This window comes from Lycium barbarum, chromosome 1, assembly GCF_019175385.1.
Source record: "Lycium barbarum isolate Lr01 chromosome 1, ASM1917538v2, whole genome shotgun sequence".
NCBI classification, from domain to species: domain Eukaryota; kingdom Viridiplantae; phylum Streptophyta; class Magnoliopsida; order Solanales; family Solanaceae; genus Lycium; species Lycium barbarum.
This window is the reverse complement of record NC_083337.1, coordinates 171265441-171288386: the sequence shown is the minus strand read 5'-3', so window position 1 is coordinate 171288386 and position 22946 is coordinate 171265441. Positions and strand designations below refer to the sequence as shown.

General features: G+C 35.1%; 2 protein-coding genes and 1 non-coding gene across 4 annotated transcripts; 2 read left to right on the top strand and 1 right to left on the bottom strand.

The window, feature by feature from the left end:
* The first annotated feature begins 492 nt into the window (after positions 1-492).
* On the top strand, positions 493-6640 carry LOC132608334 (bifunctional 3-dehydroquinate dehydratase/shikimate dehydrogenase, chloroplastic-like). The gene is made up of 10 exons (XM_060322371.1): positions 493-874; positions 2308-2416; positions 2524-2742; positions 2985-3325; positions 3755-3818; positions 4899-5007; positions 5489-5638; positions 5738-5886; positions 5989-6151; positions 6292-6640. Exons 1-10 carry the CDS (start codon positions 675-677, stop codon positions 6333-6335), a joined length of 1548 nt encoding a protein of 515 aa, XP_060178354.1. The 5' UTR covers positions 493-674; the 3' UTR covers positions 6336-6640.
* Positions 6641-6655: 15 nt separating this feature from the next.
* On the bottom strand, positions 6656-10641 carry LOC132608340 (short-chain dehydrogenase reductase 3c-like). Of its 2 annotated transcripts, none has more exons than XM_060322376.1 (4): positions 10489-10641; positions 10021-10089; positions 8610-8869; positions 6656-7254 (listed from the first exon to the last, which is right to left on the bottom strand). In XM_060322376.1, exons 1-4 carry the CDS (start codon positions 10506-10508, stop codon positions 6716-6718), a joined length of 888 nt encoding a protein of 295 aa, XP_060178359.1. In that variant the 5' UTR covers positions 10509-10641; the 3' UTR covers positions 6656-6715. The 2 variants fall into 2 exon arrangements, with proteins under 2 accessions (XP_060178359.1, XP_060178362.1); XM_060322379.1 differs by having other exon boundaries at positions 8610-8874; positions 10489-10571.
* Positions 10642-13879: 3238 nt separating this feature from the next.
* On the top strand, positions 13880-13951 carry TRNAP-UGG (transfer RNA proline (anticodon UGG)). Its single transcript has one exon. It is a non-coding gene; the product is annotated as a tRNA-Pro (tRNA).
* Positions 13952-22946: the final 8995 nt, after the last annotated feature.

Below are 22946 nucleotides of genomic sequence, written 5' to 3'. Positions count from 1 at the left end.
GCGCTAAAGGTATTTTGTAACTTTTTTTTTGTTGGGGTCTTTTGATTCAAAATATATTTTTTGGAGTCATTTTGGTTCCGGACTCAACTTTATATGGAAAAGGTTGTAAGTTACATGAATAAGGACAACGACTATTCTCAAAATGTGTATTATATAAAATTAAAAGATTATACTCTGTAATATATTTTACTCTGAAAAGCTAAATAATCTCTAAGAAAGTATATGATGTTTAAGTGCTTGGGACTAAAATATATTCCCTAAGTTTTCATATAGTTTTTTTCCCTATTATTCCAAGTAACACGTAATTTAGGCATATTTCATCCCTTTTTAACTTTTTTCACTCCTCGTGATTTGACATTTTGTGGACAGCTGCATCTGATGGTAGAGGCAGAAAATGAACTTACTATCTCAAGTTACATGAACAATAGTGTAAATTTTTTAAATAACTTGATATGACTCTATATAGGTCCGTTCTATTTATATAAGCGAGCGTTTTGCAGAGTTTGTGCAGCCAAGTATCACAAATTACAAAATTTGATAACCGACCGCACATCTCTGCCCTTTATTTAACACCTCTCTCCTTTCATCCACAAATATTAACCAAAAAACAGGGATCCTTAAAACTTAGAAACAGAGCATTGTAACTAATAGTGCTATAAACATAGCTCAGTGCCATGGGTTTCAAGCACGACCTGTTGGTGTACACAACATTAGAATGTGAAAGCTCTGAGGAAATGGCAGCTTCTATGCACAAAGCTAAACAAGAAGGAGCAGATCTCGTCGAGCTTTGCATTGACTCCTTGACTTTCTCTCACATTTTTGAAGTTGAACTCCTCCTCAAACAAAGAACTTTACCCTCCATCGTTTCTTTCAGGTACTAAAATTTACTCTTTTTTTCAAGTAGAGACATACAGAATTTAGGATTTAGTGAAGTTCAGGTTAAATGCGATTTGTTCCAAACTGTTTGCATATGTGTGTGCGCGTAATTCGACCACGAGTTTTACACAGTAGATCCACCTCTGCTTTCAACTCTTATGCTTTTCTTAAATATTCAAACACTAGCTACTTGATAGTTCAAGCTGCCAAATAATGGAGCTGGTTTCTTCCAAATGATGGCCATGTTTTTCCAGCTTAACTTCACTTTGTGATGGAGGGTATTTTCTACTTTTACTTCTTCTGTTGTGCCGTAAGTGTAAAGAAAGAATGTGATCAAGATTGTTCCAGAAATGGTGGGGGTGCGTTTTGGCTATTTTCAATTAGCTAAGAGGACATGATATGTGTGATTTTGTGAGGAGGAGAGTGTTAGTTGAATCTCCAACACACTTTCTTTTTGTTTGCTTCTCCCTGGATTTTCTTCTTTCTCCCCAACAAAATAGTGTGTTATCAGTTTGTATTTTTTAATTCTACACTGCACGTGAAGATGCAAAAGGAGCGTGAGGTGGGTAGGTGAAGCATATGTGATGACCAACCAATACGGTAATTCTTGTCTGATGTCTTAATGCCTAGAGAACTTGATTTTCTCCTTTTACTGAGATGAGAGTCTATCACACTTCACATCACAAGAATTTTAAGGCATGACTCGTTATTATACAAAATATCTGCAATTAATAAAGGCAAAGCAATTCAAGATACGTGCTACATTAAATGACCTAAGTGAAAGTAGTTTCAAGATACTGTTTCAATTCATATGGCGTAGTTTGAATTTGTACTAAGTTTAAATTTTTTATTTTAAATATGATATTACTATCATTAAAGATAAAACGAGAAGATTCAACTTAATTATTTTCAAAATTAAAAAAGATTCCATTTCTATTAGACAAACTAATAAGAAAAACCTTTGAGCCTGTTATATATATATTTTTATTAAAATGTTTTTTGAGCAGCTACCGTTTACTTTGCATAATTGAATGGTTACCGCAGCCCTGCACAGGGCAGGGCTGCTGAGTGAGTTACCATTTAAAACGTTGCAGCTTTGATTGTGACCATAGGGGTCCAATATGACATCCGAGGCCCGCCCGCGTCTATTCATTCATTCTCATGAATTTTGGAATTATTATTCATTTTAACTCTTTCCGTCGGTAACAGTTTGGGTTAGTTAATTTTTATTCCTTTTGCACTGACAAAGTCATCAACTTTTCCTCAATATTAGAAAATTCACCAAATTACTTTTTGAAATAAAAAAAAAAAGCAGCCAGCTTTGTCTAATTATGTCAACTGTAGTGAACAATGCGCAAAAGCCAAATGGCCTAAAGCTTGAACCTTTGCGAAAAATGTTACTGATTGGGAATTTGGGGTTTGTTATCTCAGGCCAAATTCGCCGAGAAATTCTTGCAAAGAAAACTGGAAGAAAACATGTTTGCAAGTTCTCAAATTAGCTGTTGAATTGGACGTTGAGTTTGTCGAAGTCGATCGCGAGGTCAGTCCATCTGGTTTTCTCAAAATACTCTGTAATTGATGTGGAAGCTAAATTTGTCATCATAATACAGGTTTGCTCTTTTATACTATATGTTTGCAAATTTCTAGGTTGTTAGCGATGAAGTCGTGGCTGAACTGATGAGCAAGAGATCAAATTGCAAGATAATTGCTTCCAGTCAAGTGAGTGGTGGAAATCCAACTAAAGAGAGACTTTGTAATTTGATCATAAACCTGCAGTCTACAGGGGCAGATATCATCAAACTTGTGATTGATGTAGCTTATATTACAGATGTTGCACCAGTTTTCCATATGCTTACACATTGTCAGGTACAACTCTTTATCTTGCTTAAACACTTAGTGTTTCCTTGCACCCGTGTACATATTATTCACCAATGGTATACAGAAATAAATCCATGATTTAACTTTCATGGAATCAGCACTTTTGCAATTATGGGGTCAGAGAAAATCTTTTTTTATAATTTTAGCTTCCTTGTGAGTTGTGACAATTTGTTGAAGTTCTAACGTGGGCACTTTTAAGCTATTTGCCTAATTGCAAGGTCTCTGTGCAGGTGCCTCTAATTGCTAGGGCAGCAGGGGATAGAGGTCTTATAAGCCAACTATTGGGTCCAAAATATGGTGCTTTCTTTGTTTGTGGATCTTTGGGAGGCAAATCCACCCCTGGCTTGCCACCGTTGACCAGCATTAAAGAGGTTTATAAACTGGAATATGTGAATCCAGATACTAGAGTTTTTGGCGTGATATCAAATCCTGTTGGCCATAGCAAAGGCCCTCTTCTGCACAACCCTGCCTTTAGGCATACAGGATACAATGGAATATATGTGCCACTACTAGTTGATAATGTCAAGGAGTTTTTCCGGGTTTTCTCATGCAATGACTATGCTGGTTTCAGGTATGCTCCTTCCGTACAAGGAAAAGTTGTTTGGTTAAGGTTCCTTTAATTTTTGTACCACATACTGATGAATGAGTGCCAGATTCTATTAGGCATGTCTAAAGATTCCTGCTGATCAAGAAATAAACATATGCCTCATTCAGATAATTTCAACGCATGAAGATTAAGTTATGCTTTATTTAGTACAAGATCTGTAGGAATATTAACAAACTTTACTGCTTAATATTAGGTATCAATATATTTGTTACATATGTTTCTTCTAGTTTAACTAATAAATGCCATTAATCTTTACTTATTTGAAAATTTCACTTGCATAAAACATTTGGGACCAGAAGTTATGTAACCCTACTAAGTTTTGTTTTTCTAAAATTGTCTAAATGTAGAAAAGTATCTAATGTATAGTCTTCTTCCTTTTGATGGAACGTGTAGTGTTGGTCTCCCACATAAGGAAGCAGCAGTACGGTGCTGTGATGAAGTTGATCCACTTGCTAAGGTCTGATTAGTTTCAAAGAATGACCATGTCATGTTTGCTTCAATTCTTCTTTCTAATGAGTGCTTAAGTGTCAATCTATGCTCTTTCAAAATAATTTCTATATTTTTCTTATTCTGCGTTTTCGCTTTCTCCTTTAAAATATCAAGCTGTTCAATTCCCCCGCCCCAAAAAAAAAAAAAAAAAACGCCAACCAGCTCAACATGGTTTATAAAGAAGCCTACTGTACATGGTATGGTAAACCAAGTAAATCTTGGGATTTCCAGTGTGTTGTGTAACTTGCCTTGTATTTTGGGGGGTTGAAGAACCAGAAAATGCACAATCTTTTTGGAATGTCCTTGCTGAAGCTAGCTCAGCTTCAGTTATTATATAATGGATACTTCTAAGCACAACTTGTTTATGTATGTTTATAGAGGCGTGCATATATGATATACTCATAGGAAACAAAAGCCTACCTTCTTTATGTGCTTGAATCACCCTATCATATTACACACAATACTATCTGTTTTATTTTCCATAATGGGCTAATGAATAACTTTCTCGGACAGTTTTATCATGTTTTTTGTAGTAGTTTGCCATGGCTTTTTATACTGTTTTGAATAGTTTGTCCTTGTGCCGAGGGTCTACCGGAAACAACCTCTCTACCTCCCTAGATAGGGGGGTAAGTCTGCGTACACTCTACTCTCCCCAGAATCCACTTTGTGGGATTTCATGGAGTATGTTGTTGTTGTTGGGCTCATTAATAACTTAAGCCATAGTCCACTACGGTTCAATGCTGAAGGAAGCCTAAGTAGAGCTATTAATGTGTAGCAGCCCCCACCAGAAAAAGAAAAAGATTGGGTTTCTCATGTATTCTCAACATGAATATTCTTTCTTATGTCATTGCAGTTCACACGACCTAGAATGCTATTATCCTTGCTTGGAAGAACATTTTGTCATATAGATTAGTTCTGTATTTTGAAAGTTTTTCTATGCAATAGCTTTTTGTTTAGCCATTCCAGAATATTTTGTGGCTAAATTATATTACAGTGTTTGTTGTCTTATTAGTAAAACTTTCTAACTGTATCATGCTCCGGAAATCAGTCTATAGGAGCTGTAAACACAATTATAAGGAGACCTTCTGACGGCAAGCTCATTGGTTACAACACAGATTGCGAGGCTTGTGTGACGGCAATTGAAGATGCACTTAGAGGTACGGATTATTCTTCGTTTGGAAGTTAAAAGGTTTGTAATACTGTTACTAGAAAAGGTACAAGTGAAAGCCTTAACAATATAGTTTAGTGGTCTATTCTGTAGTCACTTTTCAAGGCGAAAAAATCCAAAATCCAGATGATCTTCACATCTTCTTATCTTTTCCTTGAGACAATGCTGATTGTTAGGTGGGCCTGGTCCCTCCTCTCAATCTTCCTATCCCACCTGATAAAGCAGAATGTAGTGTGGTCTGCAGGAGAAGGTGGAGAGTGGAGTTAGTCTTGCTTAGGCACTGGCTTCAATTGGATTACATATTTGATAGTGACAATACTACAGTTACTGTTTTCAATATTTTAGCCCTTTCCCCCTCCTTGGTCTGTCTGTACCCCTCCCGTAAGAAAAGGTAGAAACTTCTTGGGAAACCATTTCAAGCACTTCTGAATCCAATTACATAAAGAGTTTCAAATTTTGTGTGTAAACAGAGAGACAAAAGACCAATGGCCATGCATCAAATGTTTCTCCAATTGCTGGAAAATTGTTTGTATTAGTTGGAGCAGGTGGTGCAGGGCGAGCTATTGCCTTTGGTGCCAAAAGCAGAGGGGCAAGGGTTATAATATTCAACCGCAAATACGGTAATACCTCCTATCTCCCTATGGATTATGGATATGTCATCTTTTGCTCTGTATTCATTTATGTCTCCTTTCACTTATTGCAATTTTTTCTTTCAAAAGAGAGAGCAAAATCGCTGGCTGCAGCAGTATCTGGTGAAGCCCTGCCATATGAACGTCTAAACGATTTCTGCCCTGAGAAGGGAATGATTCTTGCAAATGCTTCTGCTGTGGGAATGCAGCCAAAGACTGATCAAACTCCTATATCCAAGGTTGTCTTTCTTGCGGAGTCTTCAACAAAAGAAACATGTTCTCTGTTTGAATGAGAAAATACAAACATTCTGAACTTTTCCACAACTCTGCTGTTGTTTCAGGAGGCGTTGAGATCATACGAGCTAGTATTCGATGCAGTTTACACGCCTAGAAATACACGGTTATTGCAGGAGGCTACAGAGGTTGGAGCTACAGTGGTGAGTGGGGTTGAGATGTTTGTCAGGCAGGCACTTGGGCAGTTCAAATTGTTCACCAATGGATTAGGTAGCTATTCTCTCCTCCCTATACTTTATTTACAGTATATTCAAAGAACCTTCGGTCTGCTTGCCCCTATGTCTTGAAGCAACATGCTATTACGAAGCATAGGTTTCATTCGTTAACTCTTTCAACTTCTGTTTTTGCAGCACCAGTAGACTTTATGCGGAGGATTGTATATGAACAATTTTGATTCTTTTAGAAGAAAGGTACAGTTTTTTTTTTCCTGAAATCAGGCAGTACTAGGCCCAGGATCATGTTTGCCAGCTCAATAGAAGATGTTTCTGAAATTCTCAGCTTCCAAATGCAAATTGATTAACATGAGAAAGAAGGATACATCAAATGCCATGAGATTGGTTTTCTTTTTCTTCCTCAAATCAGATTGTATGTTCGATTACATATTGTAAATAATTTTTTATTGTAATAATAGGAAGTTAATGTCTGGAAAGTTGCGTTTATCCTGGAAAGGTGGTTTATACATACAGTTCCCTTTGTGCACCCTAATGTTATGCATTTGAAAAGTGATTCTAGAAAGAATCAAGTTGCATATTAAATATAAATTTGTACGGAACGTTATTGTACTAGATGGGATAAGTTTAAACTTTTAAACGAGGTGAAACCACCATCTACCACGAGATTTTGGCCACTAATAAACTTGGCATCTTCACTAGCCAAGAAAAGAGCAGCATTGGCTACATCAATGGGCTCACAATATGCTCCTTTGAGCTCACTAGCACCGTGTAAAATTTTAGTAAGATCCTCAGGTTCCAGCCCTGGGAAGTAGCCTTTCATCTCGTCCAACGAAAAGGCTGTTGGAATGGCAAATGGAGATATGCAATTGATTCTTATTCCATTCTTGCACAGCTCCCCTGTAATGGACCTCACAATTCCTATTACGCATGATTTGGTCGTTGAATAAGTAGGCTGTGCTAGCCCTCCCATCACACCGGTCACGCTGCCCGTGCACAAAATGCAACCACTTCCCCGTGGGATCATCACCCGAGCGGCGTGCTTGATCCCCGCCACTACGCCTCGGATATTGATGGCCATGACTTGGTCGAATCGGGCAAGGTCAAGGTCCACTACGCTCAGCGGAGTTCGGCATGCTATCCCTGCATAATCATTCACGAATTCAGATTTAAGGTAGCAAGTGTACTTCTTAATAACGCATGTATAAAATTTCAAAAGAAATTATTCTAATTTATAGGTGTAGGCAATATAAATAATGTCTATACTATCAGTGTGACTTTACTCGTCATAGCAAATTATTTACCATATTTTCAAGTTAAATTAGAAATCTATTTATTGCAGTATGATAATAGCGTAAACAATGAGTTGATTTCTCAGAAGGTCACTCAACCATCCTCATTGTAACACAAAAGTCACTTAACTTTGGTTTATAACTGAAAAGTCGCTCAACTTTTATCTTTGTAACACAAAAGTCACTCAATTTTGTTTTGTAACTGAAAAGTCGCTTAACTTTTATCTTTGTAACACAAAAATCATTCAACTCATTATAGTCAACTTTTACTAACGTGTCATTATTTTTAAAGGCAAATCTTATTTAATATAAACTCACCCATTTTTACCATTTAGTGACTCACCCTACTAACCTGATCCCCCATCTAATGAATTTAGTGTAGGACTTGATGAAGATGTCTGAGAACTGATCAGTAGTGTAAATTTTGTGGAGCAAAGGATTAATATAGTAATTTTGAACAAAATCACTACTTCCTGGCTCCTGCATTAACTAAGTGAATTGAAAGGTTGATTATCGATGTGGCATTTACTTTCCCTGCAATCACTTCCAACTTCTTAGGGTATTCTTTGTAAAATTCAAGCTGCTTGCTCAAGGAATTGTATTCTGAGTACCTCCTAGATGAAAAGAAAAACAAAGGTACAACTAGATTCGGTTGATTTACGTAATATTTTGTGAATAGTATGTATAAATTTCCTTGAAGAACTGTTGCTACTTGCAAATAGCTTAGCAGTAGCGTCATAGTAATCAAATGAAGGCAAAATTTTAAGGCCTGAATAGGGAGGAGAATCTAGCCACGTTACCAGTAAAAAACTACTAGTAAAATTTCAGTCCTTAGTGTTTTGTTATAACAATTTGGATAGCAGGTCCGTTTAGTGGGGCGGATCACCGAATGGTAAAAATTGGTGAGTATATATTAAACAAGGATTTAACTTTTAAAAAAATGTCACGTCAGCAAAAGTTGACTAAAATGAGTTGGGTGATTTTTGTGTTATAAGTGACTTTTTAGTTACAAAATAAAGTTAATTGAATTTTTGTGTTGCAATGACGATAGTTGAGTGACTTTTAAGTTACAAAACAAAGTTAAGTAACTTTTGCGTTACAATGAGGATAGTTGAGTGACCTTATGAGAAATCAAACTCCGTAAACAATTCATTCTTGGAACGGTAAAACTCTTTAACTTTACGTGCATATTAGATTATTCTTTACCTGCATTGTTGTACATTATGTCGAGTTGTCCATGTTTGGAAACGGCAAAATCCACAACGTCGGAAATGTCAGATTCTTTTGTGACGTCGCATGGCACAAACGTGGCGTTTAGTCCGAGCTCACTTGCCGTTTCTTGGCCGAGCCGCCTTTGTATATCAGCTATTATCACCTTGGCACCATGGCTGATGAATTTAGCGGCGGTTTCTTTTCCTATGCCACTTGCAGCACCTGTGATCATTGCTACCTTCCCTTCTAGTTTCCTGGACTTACGTAATTAAGATAAAAATATATATTAATTAATTATAACTCAATTATAAGAGTTCATATCAAGACGTAATCATGTATTAATCATTGAGTTGATATAAACATTAGTGCTGGTAAGTTTCTGTCAGAGTGTCAGTCATTTATCCTTTCTTCGCTTAGACATATATGTATACATGATGAAAACATCTGTCATCTCCCTAAAAATTGACTTCCGGAATGTATACTTTTACGTATTTACTTACAATTTACATACACTAGCGCAAGCTAAACCTTTAGCAAGAAAAGCAAAAAGGGACCACACTAGAAACGTCTATTGAGGAATCAATATCATCCACGTTCATAGTGATCATACTATGTACATTCCCCATGAAGGACTAGTGGCCGGGAGTTACAATTTGAACCACATCATGAATTCAAAAATTTAATAGCCTCTAGGCTACTGTTGTCTAATTGGATCTTGGTCAGTTTTCTTGAGCATATGTGCGAGAGTTTATATTTAGTACAAAAATATTTACACTATCAGATCATTATAAAGTAATTAATTATAAGTAAATTTCTTGGTTACCGTTAATTGATACTTCGAAGAAATAGTAACTACGCTATTATCACTGGTTAAATTTCATAAATAAATCTTTACACTATTAGTATATACGGAGTAACTTAAAATCCTATATGAAAATATATTTTTTAAAAAATCATACAGTATTTATGAGGGATAACGGAATCATGTCAAGTTTTATCTACTAGAATATGGTTTCAAGTGTCTCCTCGCCTTTAATTTATAGCATCATAGTTGAAGAGAATCTATATGGTAAAGTCACAATAAGGTTTGCAGTCACACGTGCACCACGGTAAAGTAATAAAGTTAAATTTGTCTTTTCATCCCATATAGCAGAAAATAGAGATGCAAAACCTAGCTAGTCGTTTGTTTTCTGTATGATATCTATCTGAAGCTTGCTAATTAACTAAATTAAAACAAAACACTCGCATGCAGTCCTCTCCGTTGAATAAAAAGTCTATTACGTATGGATTTCTGCTTCACCTTAACTTAACTCATTGTTTACTTTACGCCCAACATTAACTTAATTAAGTCATTGTTTAATTACATCCTACGTGCTTACTATTAGAGAGAGAGCAATTAACACACCTTTCTGAGTGGGTAGAAAACTTGTTATTGGAGGTTTGACGAAGCAATGATCCAGAAATGAAGATGATCCTGCAGTGGAGTTAAAAATATAGTAGAGTAACAAAATGTAAAAGTTATTCACAAGAAAAAGAACATAAATTGGAAATAAAAACAGAAATTAGTACGTCATCAATTCATGAATATATCTACAGCTTATAGCTAGCTGTCTTTGATATACTACAAAACTTGACCACTTGATCAAATATAATGGCCCCATTTTGTAGAAAACAGAAGAAATTAAGAAAATATAATAATAATAAACTGATGATGAATAGGTTAATTAAATTATTCGAACGGCAGATCTATATCTATCGTTAGTAAATTCTATTTTGCAAGCTTAGTTGAATGAAGATGTTATTCCTATTAATTTCCAATCTATTTTGCTGCAATAAATGAAAAAGAAGTACACGAGAGAATCGTGAGGCTTACCTTGATCTTATCCTCAGCATCTTCTCTCTCTCTCTCTTCTCCTTCGTCTTCAGAGAGATGAGAGAAGTAGTAATAAGACTGAATTATAATTAGTTCAAGAAGTCAACAATACACAGAGGGTACTCATCGCTTAAAATACGGCAGAATCAATGCCTTTGTAATTACTATGATGGGTCTCTCTCTAATACTAGGCACACAGGGCAATACTGTCATTTGGCTTGAGTTATTTTTAAGATGAATTGATAGTATAAATTTTAGAAGATGAGCTCATAATTTGCAAGAAGAATTTACTGCCAACTACGTGGTGTCCAAATACGATTAAAAAAATGGACATTACTAAATCAATTCCAAAAAATAGCTCGTGGGGGCTAGGATTGCTCAAGTCCATATAAAGATGCAAATAATTTTCATCCTTCAACCAATGCGGGACACCTAACACATACACCCTCCTCTCATGCCTAGGTATGCCATCTGGATGAACAATATAACACGAGGGTCAATATTGGAAGAATATTAAGTAAATAAAAATATGCCCCTGATAGGTAAACATTTTAATTAGATGAGATAGTCACGCATTTCAACTTGGTATCGATGCAACAAAGATCGATCCTAAGTTCGATTTTCACGTACTTGACACATGAAAGTAATTGTTCGTGCCTACCCGCACATGTAAATAAAAATGTGTTCCGCTAATAATTTATTAAATTTTCAAATAAAATGATCACACACTTCACCAAATATTAAAATTTACTATAGAAGTGGACTCCCTATAACCGTCCCTCGAGAAATTAAATTCACTCCAAAATATTGAAACTCTCTGTTAAGTCGAACAAAGCAGTATGAGAGCATAGATGTGGACCGCTGTAAGAAGATATGGTCTTAATTTCCAATTAGGTTAATCCATTTATTACATGACATTAAAAGAGAGGTCCAATAGCATTTTAGATTTATATACCAGTTAATTAAAAGTTACCTACATTGTCATCATTGCAGCTAAAGGAATCTTGAAATCTTCAATGTGTGGACAAACTCACTTGACGTAGTGTCTTAAACCATATATGTGCATCTTTTTCCTCCATTAGGAGCTGCGCAAGTTGTTTTTGGTGAAAACGACGTGCCAACTGTGCTCCTTTGCTTTCTAGCTATACATTTTTTTTTTCTGAGTTTTGAAAACTAATATAAGTGCGTACGTATTATCTCTAAGTCCGCGTTTGGCATAGAAATCAAAAACTTTTTCACCTTTTTTTGGAATTTTAGAGTTGGAGTTGTGTTTGGCCATAATTTTTGTAAATAGATTTTTTTGTTGAAATGTACTTGTTTTGGTTGTGAAAAACAAGTTTTTCTTGTTTTTCAAATTCCATTTAGAATTTTCATGGCCAAACACTAATTTTTGAAAAAAGTGAAAAAAAAAATATAAAAAAGTGAATAATTCAAATCATTAATTTACCAGAAATTTACTAAAACTAGTAATTTGCTACAACCAGTAATTTAATAAAATCAGTTTCTATTTTATAAAATCATAAAACGTTAAAGACAGAAATTAGATGAAACGAAAATTTTTTGAGCCCACAAGTTTCTTGTGTGTTCTTAAGAAACCTAATCCCCTCACAGTTGTCAAAGTTAATGGATTAATTTCTCCCAAGATAGAGCGGAAAACTATTCTGCAATAGCGGCAATGCAAATTGCAGAATTTCGGCGAACTCAAAGAGCGACAACGAAATCACACTAGATACTTACGTTTTTGCTTTGGAAAAATATGCAGAATGCATAAGAGAGAGAGGAGTATCAAACGCAATTTTCAGTCGTCGAAAACTGAAGCAAAACCTCGAAATTTATAGTCATATGTTTTGTTCTGAACAGGTGCAGAAGTGCATGTTCGTTAAAGTGTTGTGTGTGTTCAGTGGTTATTACCGTTGGGAATAAAAATAACAATTCCGCGAATTTTATTTAATTAAAATTACACTAAAAATTATTAAGGGAAAATAAATAATAGAATTTTAGAAATAAATTTGGTCCAAAAAGATTATCAATCAATCAGATCATTTGATCAAATCCAAAGCTGAGCGGCGACGACGACGCAGGGGAAGCCCCTCTTCTCAACTCTTTAAGAGCTAGAAGAGGTGATTCTATATATAAGCACACAAGAAGTGCTTGCCCCCATCAATGAGGGATAAAGTGCCTTTGCAAAATGAAATTTATTTGAATTTAATTTTCCTCCATTTTATTCCCGTCATTTTCCAATTCACACAGTACGTACTTATTCCCATCATTTTATTCTCACCTTTAAAGCCCAACAGTACTTACTTAAGCTCCATTACAACCAAACGATAAAATTGAAGTTTCAGCCAGTCATGTACAGTGACGGATTCAGGATTTTTATTCAGGGTGTTCGGAAAAAAAAAAAACCTAAATATGCACTGTAATTTTTTGCCGAGGGTGTTCAAAAATTAATATATGCACATAAACACAGAAAATTTACCCTATATATACACTGTAATTTTTTGCCGAGGGTGTTCAGGTGAACACCCTAGCCCCCAAGTAGATCCGCCCCTGGTCATGTAAGGATAGAGAGAAATATAATGCCGAAAACTATTTGACCAAACAAATCAAGTATTTCCATCAAATATATTTGTCAACTTGGTTGAGGCATCTTGATGTGATAATTCGATTTTCGATAGGAACCTCAGATCATGACCACTTAGCTTGCACTACTCAAAGGTGTGAATCATCCGAATAAAGAATCTAACATACATTTTGATGTCAACCATATGAATCGAACTTGTTCATAGTTTAATGTTCTCAAAACGGGGTACCATAAATTAGAATACCCTTTCATCAAAAAAGATAACGCATTCAAGCTCCTCCATTCCCGTTGTTTAAGGCCAGCTACTTACCCTGGTAGCTAGAGAATTGATTTGATGCTAGCTAGTAGTAATATTCTTGTTCTTTAATCGACCAAGATACATAGGCGGATCTCGGATTTTAATATTATATAGGTTTGGATTTGAAATTTTACTACATGTCATCTAGATTTATTGGATTTGAATTCTCTATGTATACTACTCTATATGATTACTTATTTAGTGATTTTTTCAGCACACACATACAAGTAGTATATTTTAAAGCATGAATTGAAATGATGCCATGACATGTGATATCTATAGTTATTTCTACTACACCCTCAAAATAATTACATTAGGTCAACAAGTTTTAGGGCAAACAGAAGTAATATATTTCTTGTCAAAATATCCAGTGCTTCAGTTGTATCAAGTATCAATTGAAAGCATAGCTGTTTACTCAATAGGAGTAAGTAATTATGATTTATGAAATTCCTTGTTAATGGATTTGAAGTATTGAATGTCAGAAAATTTACATACACTAAAGCCAATGAGGGCGTTTGGTCTAGTGGTATGATTCTCGCTTTGGGTGCGAGAGGTCCCGAGTTCGATTCTCGGAACGCCCCACAACTTCTTTTGATATATTTTCCATACACTTGTAATGTTTTTTCCTGGTTCCGTATATTTAAATCTCATTTAGCTGTTATAAACAAAAATATACAAACAATTAACTTTTTGTACTTTTTATGTTATAAACGAAAACAATATACTTATAAATTTTAAAATCTCAATTGATTTTCATATCTCATAAACTAAAAATTGAAAAGACAAATAACTTCCTACTAAATCCATAACTAGTTGTACTGCACAAATAAAGAATTAAAATCTATGGAACATGTGCATTTTAAATTAATTGAGAATTTAAATATTTCAAGTTTGACGTAAGAACTCTACAATTGTATGTTGTTTCGTAAATTCTAGTCTCTTAGTGATAATATAACGCTTGAACTGACGAAGAATTTTGTTCAAACTTTGAACAAAAGGAAATTCAATAGCTTTCCTTTGAAGGTTGTTTAAGTGCTTAACAGTTGACTCTTCTATCTCCAAGTAGAAGTAGGTTGAGGCTCTTCATCGACACTTTTGTTGTCACATAATATATTTCTTACAAAATATTAGTACACGCTATTTGAGTATGACTGTTATAGAGAGATAATTTTACAAAGAGTGTACCGCTATAATGGATGTCATTGCTGTTATAGGCAGAATGTTGTTATAGAAAAGTAAAATATAACATGAAAAATCGATTTCGGAGAAAATTAGGCCGTTATAGTGAAATGCTGTTATAACGAATGACAATTATAGAGATGTTTGACTGTAGTAGTCTTTCTTGCTTTTTAATTTGAAAGTAATGGAATAAAGGCATACACAACTAGGGGTGTCGGTGTCAATGGTACGGTTCCGGCGGTTATTTTATAAAATTTATACTGGATCAATTTTTCTGTTATTTCATTTTGTAGAACCAAAATTAGATTTTTCGAAATCGTCCCATCATGTCGGTATCAGTATGGTTCGGTTAAGTTTCGATTTTTTTAAAAAAAACATCATGTTATAGTCACTAGTAAAAGTTAAGACACAATATTATACATACTTCTATAGGACTTTGACAAAAACTCTCTAGATATTTCTACTGATTAAAAGGTGATGAATCAAGAAAACATAAAAGATGACAAGAATGGAGATTGATCCCACTATTTTACGGTAGTGTAAAATAATGTTAAGCAAAAACAAAAAAATAAAAATCCAGATTGCACGAGGCGGAAAAATCAATCAAGATGAGACTCAAGAACTGAGACTACTAAGATTAAGTATCCAATAAGAGGATTTAAAATCATACGAGAGGAAAGATATCTAATACTTTGTAGCTTTCTATCCAAGAATGTTGGAATACCTCGTAGTTTACTAGTTACTACTCGAGATGCTAGAACTAATTTAATTTCAATAGGAATAATATAATAGGTTTCAGAGTTGGAACTTTAGAGGTGTGTTCGGTATGGAGGAAAATGTTTTCCAAGGAAAAAGTTTTCCCGGAAAATGTGTTCTTGAAAAAAAAGTGAATTTCTACTTATTTTCTCATGTTCCTTTGGGTAGCAGAAAATAAGTAAATTTCTTACTTATTTTCTCATGTTCATTTGGTTGGTAGAAAATACCCACCCAAATCCCACAACTCCACCCCAACCCCAACCCTACCACCCCATAGCACACCAACCCCCCCTCCTCCACACCCCACCCCCACTCCTAATTTTTTTTTTATGAAGTTTTTAATTTTTTTTCTGAATTTTCTGAACCACCACATCCCCACCCCCCCCCCCCTCGCGTGGACCCATACCACAACCACCCACCCCCCAATTTTTTTTTTATTTGAAGTTTTTAATTTTTCTGGATTTTCTAAACCACCACATCCCCCTCCCCGCATGTGGACCCATACCACACCAACCCCCAATTTTTTTTGAAGTTTTAAATTTTCTTTTCTAGATTTTCTAAACCACCACATCCCTCCCCCCTTCCTCGCGTGGACACCCCTCACCCAAAAATATAATTCTTAAAAAAAGTTTTAAAAGTTACTTTTTTTGGATTTTTACACCACCCACCCCCTCCAATAACCACGCAAACTTTCAATATTTATAATTTTTAATAAAGGTAAAATTAAATAGAAAGTAAAAAATTCAGGGGGGGGGGATAGAGGGTGAGTGCGGGGGTGGGTGTAGAGAATCAAAACAGAAAAAATAAAATAAAAAAGGGGGTATGGGTGGGGTGCGGGGTGGAAGGGGGGGTGGGATGTGGTGGTGTAGAAACACAAAATAATTTTTCTTTAAAAAAAAATGGAGGGGTGGGGTGGTGGGGGGTGGGGTGGGGGTAGGGTGCGGTATGGGCGGAGTGGTGCATGGGTTGTGGGAGTGGTTGGGGGTGGGGTGGTACATGGTTGCGGAAGTGGTTGGGGTTTGGTAGTTGGGGGTGGGGGTGGGAGTGGGTGGTGCGTGGTGCAAAAAACAAAAAAAAAAATTTAAAACTTTTTTTTCAAAACAAAATTAATTTTTTCTAGGGTATTGGGGGGGAGGGGGTGCAGTGGCGTTGGGGTGGGTGGGGTGGTGGGGTGGTGGGAGTGGTTGGGGTTTGGTAATAGGGGTGGGGTGGACGTGGGGGGTGGGCGGTGAAAAAATCCAAAAAAAAAAAATCAGAACTTTTCTTTCAAAACAATTTTTTTTGGGGGTGGGGTGGGTGGGGGTGGGGTGGTGAGAGTGGGTTGGGTTGTTGGTGGAATGCATTGTGGACTTGTTTTTCCTATTTTTATTAGGGAAGTTATTTTCCTATTTTTAAGGAACTTGTTTTCCTAAAGAAAATGTTTTCCAAATTTTTTGACGAAACGAACATAAGAAAATTGAAAAACATTTTCCGGAAAATGTTTTCCTTCATACCGAACACACCCTAGGTGTTAATTATGTTGTCAGCTTGAAGTAATTTTCATCATCCCAAACCCAAGGCGAAAATTTTAAGTTTTTATTATATTTAAATTTAATATATAAAATATATTTTACATATATAAACTTATTCGGTTCGGTATTTTTTCGATTTATGTTTCTAAAATTAAAAACCTACCTAATTATTTGGTACGGTGATAAATTTATATAAAAACTATCGGTTTTATTAAAAGAAACCTAAAATTCAATTCGGTACGGTACGGTACGGTACAATTCGGTCGGTTAAGTCGATTTTTTGAAAACTATTGACACCTCTATACACAACGGAAACAAATAGATAGGATCGAATTTGCATGTAATATAGATAACACATAATTAAAATTTTAATCAAACATAAAATCGATGTTAATCTCTTGAAGCGTGAATGCGACCATGAATCTAGCCTTCAATCATGAGCAAAAGTCGTCCCTCCAGTTCCACGGTCTTCTGATGTGTAACCCCAATAATATCAAGATTTGTGAAATTCACGCGGGCAAATTTCTATGAAAAAAGTGTAGAAACTTTTATTAACAATTGCCTCATTATGGAATAACACTTCTTATATAACTACAGATATTAAGGTTTAAACCCTTTTTCCCTAACCTGCTAGGTCTTTCTTTTCCACCAAGAAATCGGATTCCATTTAATTCTTTTCTTGAAAATTATTTTAAGGAAAAATAACTCGGCTATGATCTAGTGATGATAGAAATTGTTTTCTACGTCTTTTAAGACTATATACTAGTGAAATAATAAATTTATGGGGAAAAGACATAAATTATCCCTTAAACTATACCCCAAAAGTCATTTTCACACTTAACTATCCTGGCGACCTATTACACACCTAATATATTTAAAAGTGATATTTTTTATGTAACACCCCGTACCTTTAACTTGAACTTTGATCATGATCCTAGACTTAGAAAATCAGATAAAGAATGTAAGAGTTAGAATTTCTCTGTTCAGTTGTAAGATGGTGGTTTACGCCCATGAACAGTGACCGTATTTCAGTTTACGCTCATGAACAGTGATCGTAAACTGAAACCAAGAATTTTTGAACATTCTAGAATTTGGCATTTTGATGTCACATGGTTAAATACGGACTGTATTTCGATTTACGGCCCGTATTTCAAAACGTATTTGGAATTTGAGAGAACTTCCTTGATGAAAGTTGTAGAGCTTTGAAATACCTTTCCAACGGTATATTATGGGGGTCAAACGGACATCTGTGCAAAGAGTTATGGTCATTTTACTGAAGAGACGCAGTGCAGTCCGTATTGCAAAATACGGCCAGCACTGTGCTGGACGTAAATTGCAATTTCACAGGACAGTATATATTCGTCCATACCAGTTCAAGTCATTATTTTTCATTCCTTCAAGCCCTAGAACGACTTCCTACCCTCTTCCATGATCAAGAACACCAAGGTAAGCCTACCCTAATTATTCCAACTCAATTCTAATACCTATCCTTGTAATCTAAACAAGAAATTATCATTCTAAAATTAGGGTTTTCAAGAAAACCCATCTCAAGGTTCAAGAATTCAAGATTTTGGAAATCTTCTTCAAAGCTCAAGTCTTTAATCCAAGTTTTGGAGCAATTAAGGCATGTAGAACTTCCATCCACATGTGGGAATCTCTACGTTCTTCCTCATGCTCCGTTTCTTGATATCCATAAAGTTCAAACCCTAGAGCATTAAACCCAACATATTGGTAGCCCGTATTTATGTATTTATGTACATGAATTTTGTATCTATATTCGTTATTGTATTCCTAATCTTCCATTACGGTTATTAGGAACCCTAGCTTAATCCATGAATCATGAATTCTTCCTCATGTGTTCTCATTATGTTTATATGAAACTTTATGATTTTATGTAGCAAGTTACAAGCATGTTTTCAAGTCAATTATGTATATATATATATATATATATATATATATATATATATATAATTATGAACTATTGTTATTACTCATGAATCAAGAACATGTTTGCAAGACTATGACAAGTTATCTCATGAAACCATATTACAAGATATTTCATGAAACCAAGTTACAAGTTATTTCGTGAAATCATGATTACAAGTTATTTCACGAAAATCATGGGCTTCTTAGCCAACTATATTATGTTCATGTTTTGGGAATTGCTTAGTTAACTGAGAAGGCTCAGATAGCCTGAAACTACGTAACCACCGTAGGATAAGGGTTGTCAGCAAAGAGGCAACACCTTCATTATGCATTTTGGATCCTTACATGCTTATTATTACTTAAATCTCATATCCCTGGCAAGGTTGTGAGTGTTCTGCTGGTAGGACGCAAATACCATACCATGTTGTCGGTTATACTATAGCCCCACGTTACAAGTAGTTTTACATACAAGTATTTCTATTGATTACTGTTTTAAGACTTCACTCACGTTTCATGTTCATGTTCAAGTTACATTCAGTTTCAGTTCATATCCTATATCTATGTTGTGCCATGTTCTTCATTTCAGCAGGTTTTACATACTAGTACTATTCACCATGTACTAACGTCCCTTTTGCCCGGGGCCTGCACTTCACGGTGCAGATACCAGTTTTCAGGAGCATACATCTGCGCAGTAGGATCACTTCAGATATCAGCTTATTGGTGAGCCCCACTTCTCTCGGGGTTCAACATGGAGTCTGCATTAGTATTCAGTTTATGGTAGTCCAGGGCCATGTCCTGGTAGTTAGTATTCAAACATGTTTTAGAGGTTTCATAGACATATATTAGTTCACAGAGTCAGTTATGCTTTTATGTTTGCAAACTATTGTGTTTCCATGATATTTCATGCTATGAGATAATTTCAAGACTTTATTCCGCAAATTACATTTTCATGATTTATTTAAATTGCATCATATAGATTATATTGTTTTGATGCCATGTTGACAAGCAAGCCATGAGGTTCGCTCGGACACATGCAAGCAAGGCCCGAGTGCCGTGTTACGCCCAGGACATGGTTCGGGGCTTGACATTTTACCCCTCCAGAGCTGATGTGGCATAAATAAAATTTATATTTAAATAATAAGAGAGTGAGGTCAATTTTTTTTTTTTTTTTAAATTATTATAATTTTTTTTTTTTGCAACTTCTTCTTTTTTATTACCATCCCCCCAACCCCTCCCCCCTTCTCCTCCACATTCCCGCCACCCCCAACCCCACCCAACCCCTTCTCCTCCACCTTCCCACCAACCCCCAAAGGGCAGTTCATGCAATTTCTTCATTGTTGCCAACTGAAGGGTCGTGCGTGCAATTTCTTCACCACCATTTGAAGGGTAGTCCATGCAATTTGAATGGGCAGTTCGTGACTGGAAAATTTCCCATTTGATGCAAATTTCTTCAATATTTCCCATTTTATTTTATAGATAGATTAGATGCAAATTTGGTGACCGGAAATGAAGAAGATCGTAAAAAATGGAAGCTCACCGGAAAATATTGAAGCTCATTATTATTTTATAGGTAGATTAGATGCAAATTTGGTGACCGAAAAATGAAGAAGATCAGAAAAAATGAAAGCTCACTGAAAAATATTGAAGTTCACCAGAAAATATTAAAGCTCATTGGAAACAATGGTGGTTATGCAATAAGAAAGGGAGTAGGGATGAAGAAGAAAGGGAGGGTGGGGGAGCAGGGGGAAGGAAAAAAATATAAAATTAAAAATTAGAGAATTTTTTGACGTGGCACTGACGTAGACTGATGTGGCATTGATGTGGGAAAAGAGTGTGTACACTCTCCCATAGTGCAACTGGTCATATTGTATCAGGGAGTAAAAAATATCATTTTTTCATATATTAGGTGTGTAATGAGTCGCCAAGATAGTTTAAGTATGAAAATGACTTTTGGGGTATAGTTTAGGGGTAAATTTATGTCTTTTGCCTAAATTTATGTGTTGACTTAGGTCTTCCCCCATATCAGATAGATTTATTATGGGTTGTCACTAGGTATAATCAGTAGTTAGTAATAACTTGTATTAACTCTCCATCTGAATTACATGTTGAATTAATGGAACTAGAGATAATGATAACGATATTCATTTGGCTTAAATTAATAGTATACTCTTCATCTGAGTTAACTCTGATACCAATTGATGGAATACTAGCATACATACAGCGGAAGCAAACAACCAAGATCAAACTTACATGTAATCTAGACTTCATAAATCATAAACGAGATACTAACCTTTTGAAGCTTTTACATAAATCATCCACAACAGCACTACACGTCAGTTCCGCAGTCTTCTACGATGTATCCTAAATATTCTATGAACGAGAATATCCGAGTGGCGAGTATTGTGGATAGAAAAATGCATCTGACTTTGGGCAAAAAAGCATGTATACATAGTCACATTTTTTGGTGTCAAAATCCTACAAAACATATGAGCTTTTCCTTGCCCCCAAGAATATTTATTTTCCCAGTTCTAGAATATTCAAGCATGGTAGGGATTACAAATTTAATAACAAGACTTCATATTGTGGTATTAATTCGGAATATTTGAATTAATTCTACTATAATAAATTATGAATTATTCCACTAAAATTTCATAATTGCACTCATCAGTTCAATTTTGAATTCTTTCATTAAAACATATTTAACTCATGTTGAGACTACATATACCAATCAATTAATTAAATTACTGACAATTTAATTCATTAACTAATTAAACCCTTCATACTTTCGCTTAATTTATTTCATGTGACGGATACAAAATCCACCTGCAGGGTTTTCACATGAAAACTTATAAACATCCATAAAGGGGTATCATCAATCTCAAAGTCGAGACACGAATTCTATCAACTAATTATTATTTCACAAATGTTATTTGCTACTATCCAACTTATCAGGAATACAGTGACTCATATTGAGTCGTACAATTTGATAAATCAAAATAATGAATAAATTACATTGATCATAATAATCATATCATGATTAAGAGTATAAGGGGTCGTTTGGTGTGAAAGATAAGCAAAAGTAGTCCCTGGATAAAATTTTAGTACCTCCTTATCCCATGTTTGGTTGGAATAAAAATCCGAGATAACTAATCCCCGGATTAGTTATCCCGGGATTGTAGCCTTATTTTATCCCACCTTGAGGGTGAAATAACTAATTCCGGGATAACTTATCCCAGGATTAATTATCCCCGAATAAGTCATTTCCCAACCAAACGAGCCCTAAGTATTTAACGAGTTAGAGGGGATGTTTTATATGTTCAGATAAAAAACACTTATCTCTTAGTCTATTCAATACATACAAAATGTACTAGCACAAGAAGTTGGAATAAGACCACTCCCATAATCAAGATAAATTATATTTTAATCTTGTGCTACAATCATCAAGATATTTTGTCCAGTTTTATCTTTGATTGTGAACATACCTTTATAACTTATAAGAACCGACAATTTAATCTTTCGCGCATGAGCTAGAACTCCATACACTAAATTGTCTACTATATAAGTAAATGACACACATATGAACAAATAATTTATTTAAAATAAGACTTTATTGAATTGAATTAATAGATAAACAATTATTCCATAAAAAATAAAACATAATATTATAATTAAACCGCATGGATAATAGTATATCCTTATAGAAAGTGCAAGTTCAAATAGTAGCATCTGGACCGTTACTTCTTCTGTTTCTTCAAAGTTTAGGTAATGGATAAATTGGATCATTTGGCATAGTTATTACAAGGATATATCAGATCGCAATTATGAATGAAGGACACACAGTTTCGAGATGGATTATAGGGGTTTAGGGCGGGTGCTCTTCTAGTGGACGAGAAATGGTGATTATGAAAATCGTAAAGGTAAAGGTGTGAGAGAAATGATTTGAATGAGTGATTTTGTGATGGTGATTCGAAAATCAGGTATATGTGCACTTCCGCGTATTGAGAGAAATGATTTGAATGAGTGATTTTGTGATGGTGGTTTGAAAATCAGGTACATGTGCACTTCCGTGTATTGAAAAGCTTCTAATTATTACTATATATAAGGGACAATTAAAAGGTATTTGTAGTCCTCACAAAAAAATTCAATCTAATGTTAAACTTTTTAATCAATTACTTCTAGGTCCCAAATTTATTTTTAAGGTCAA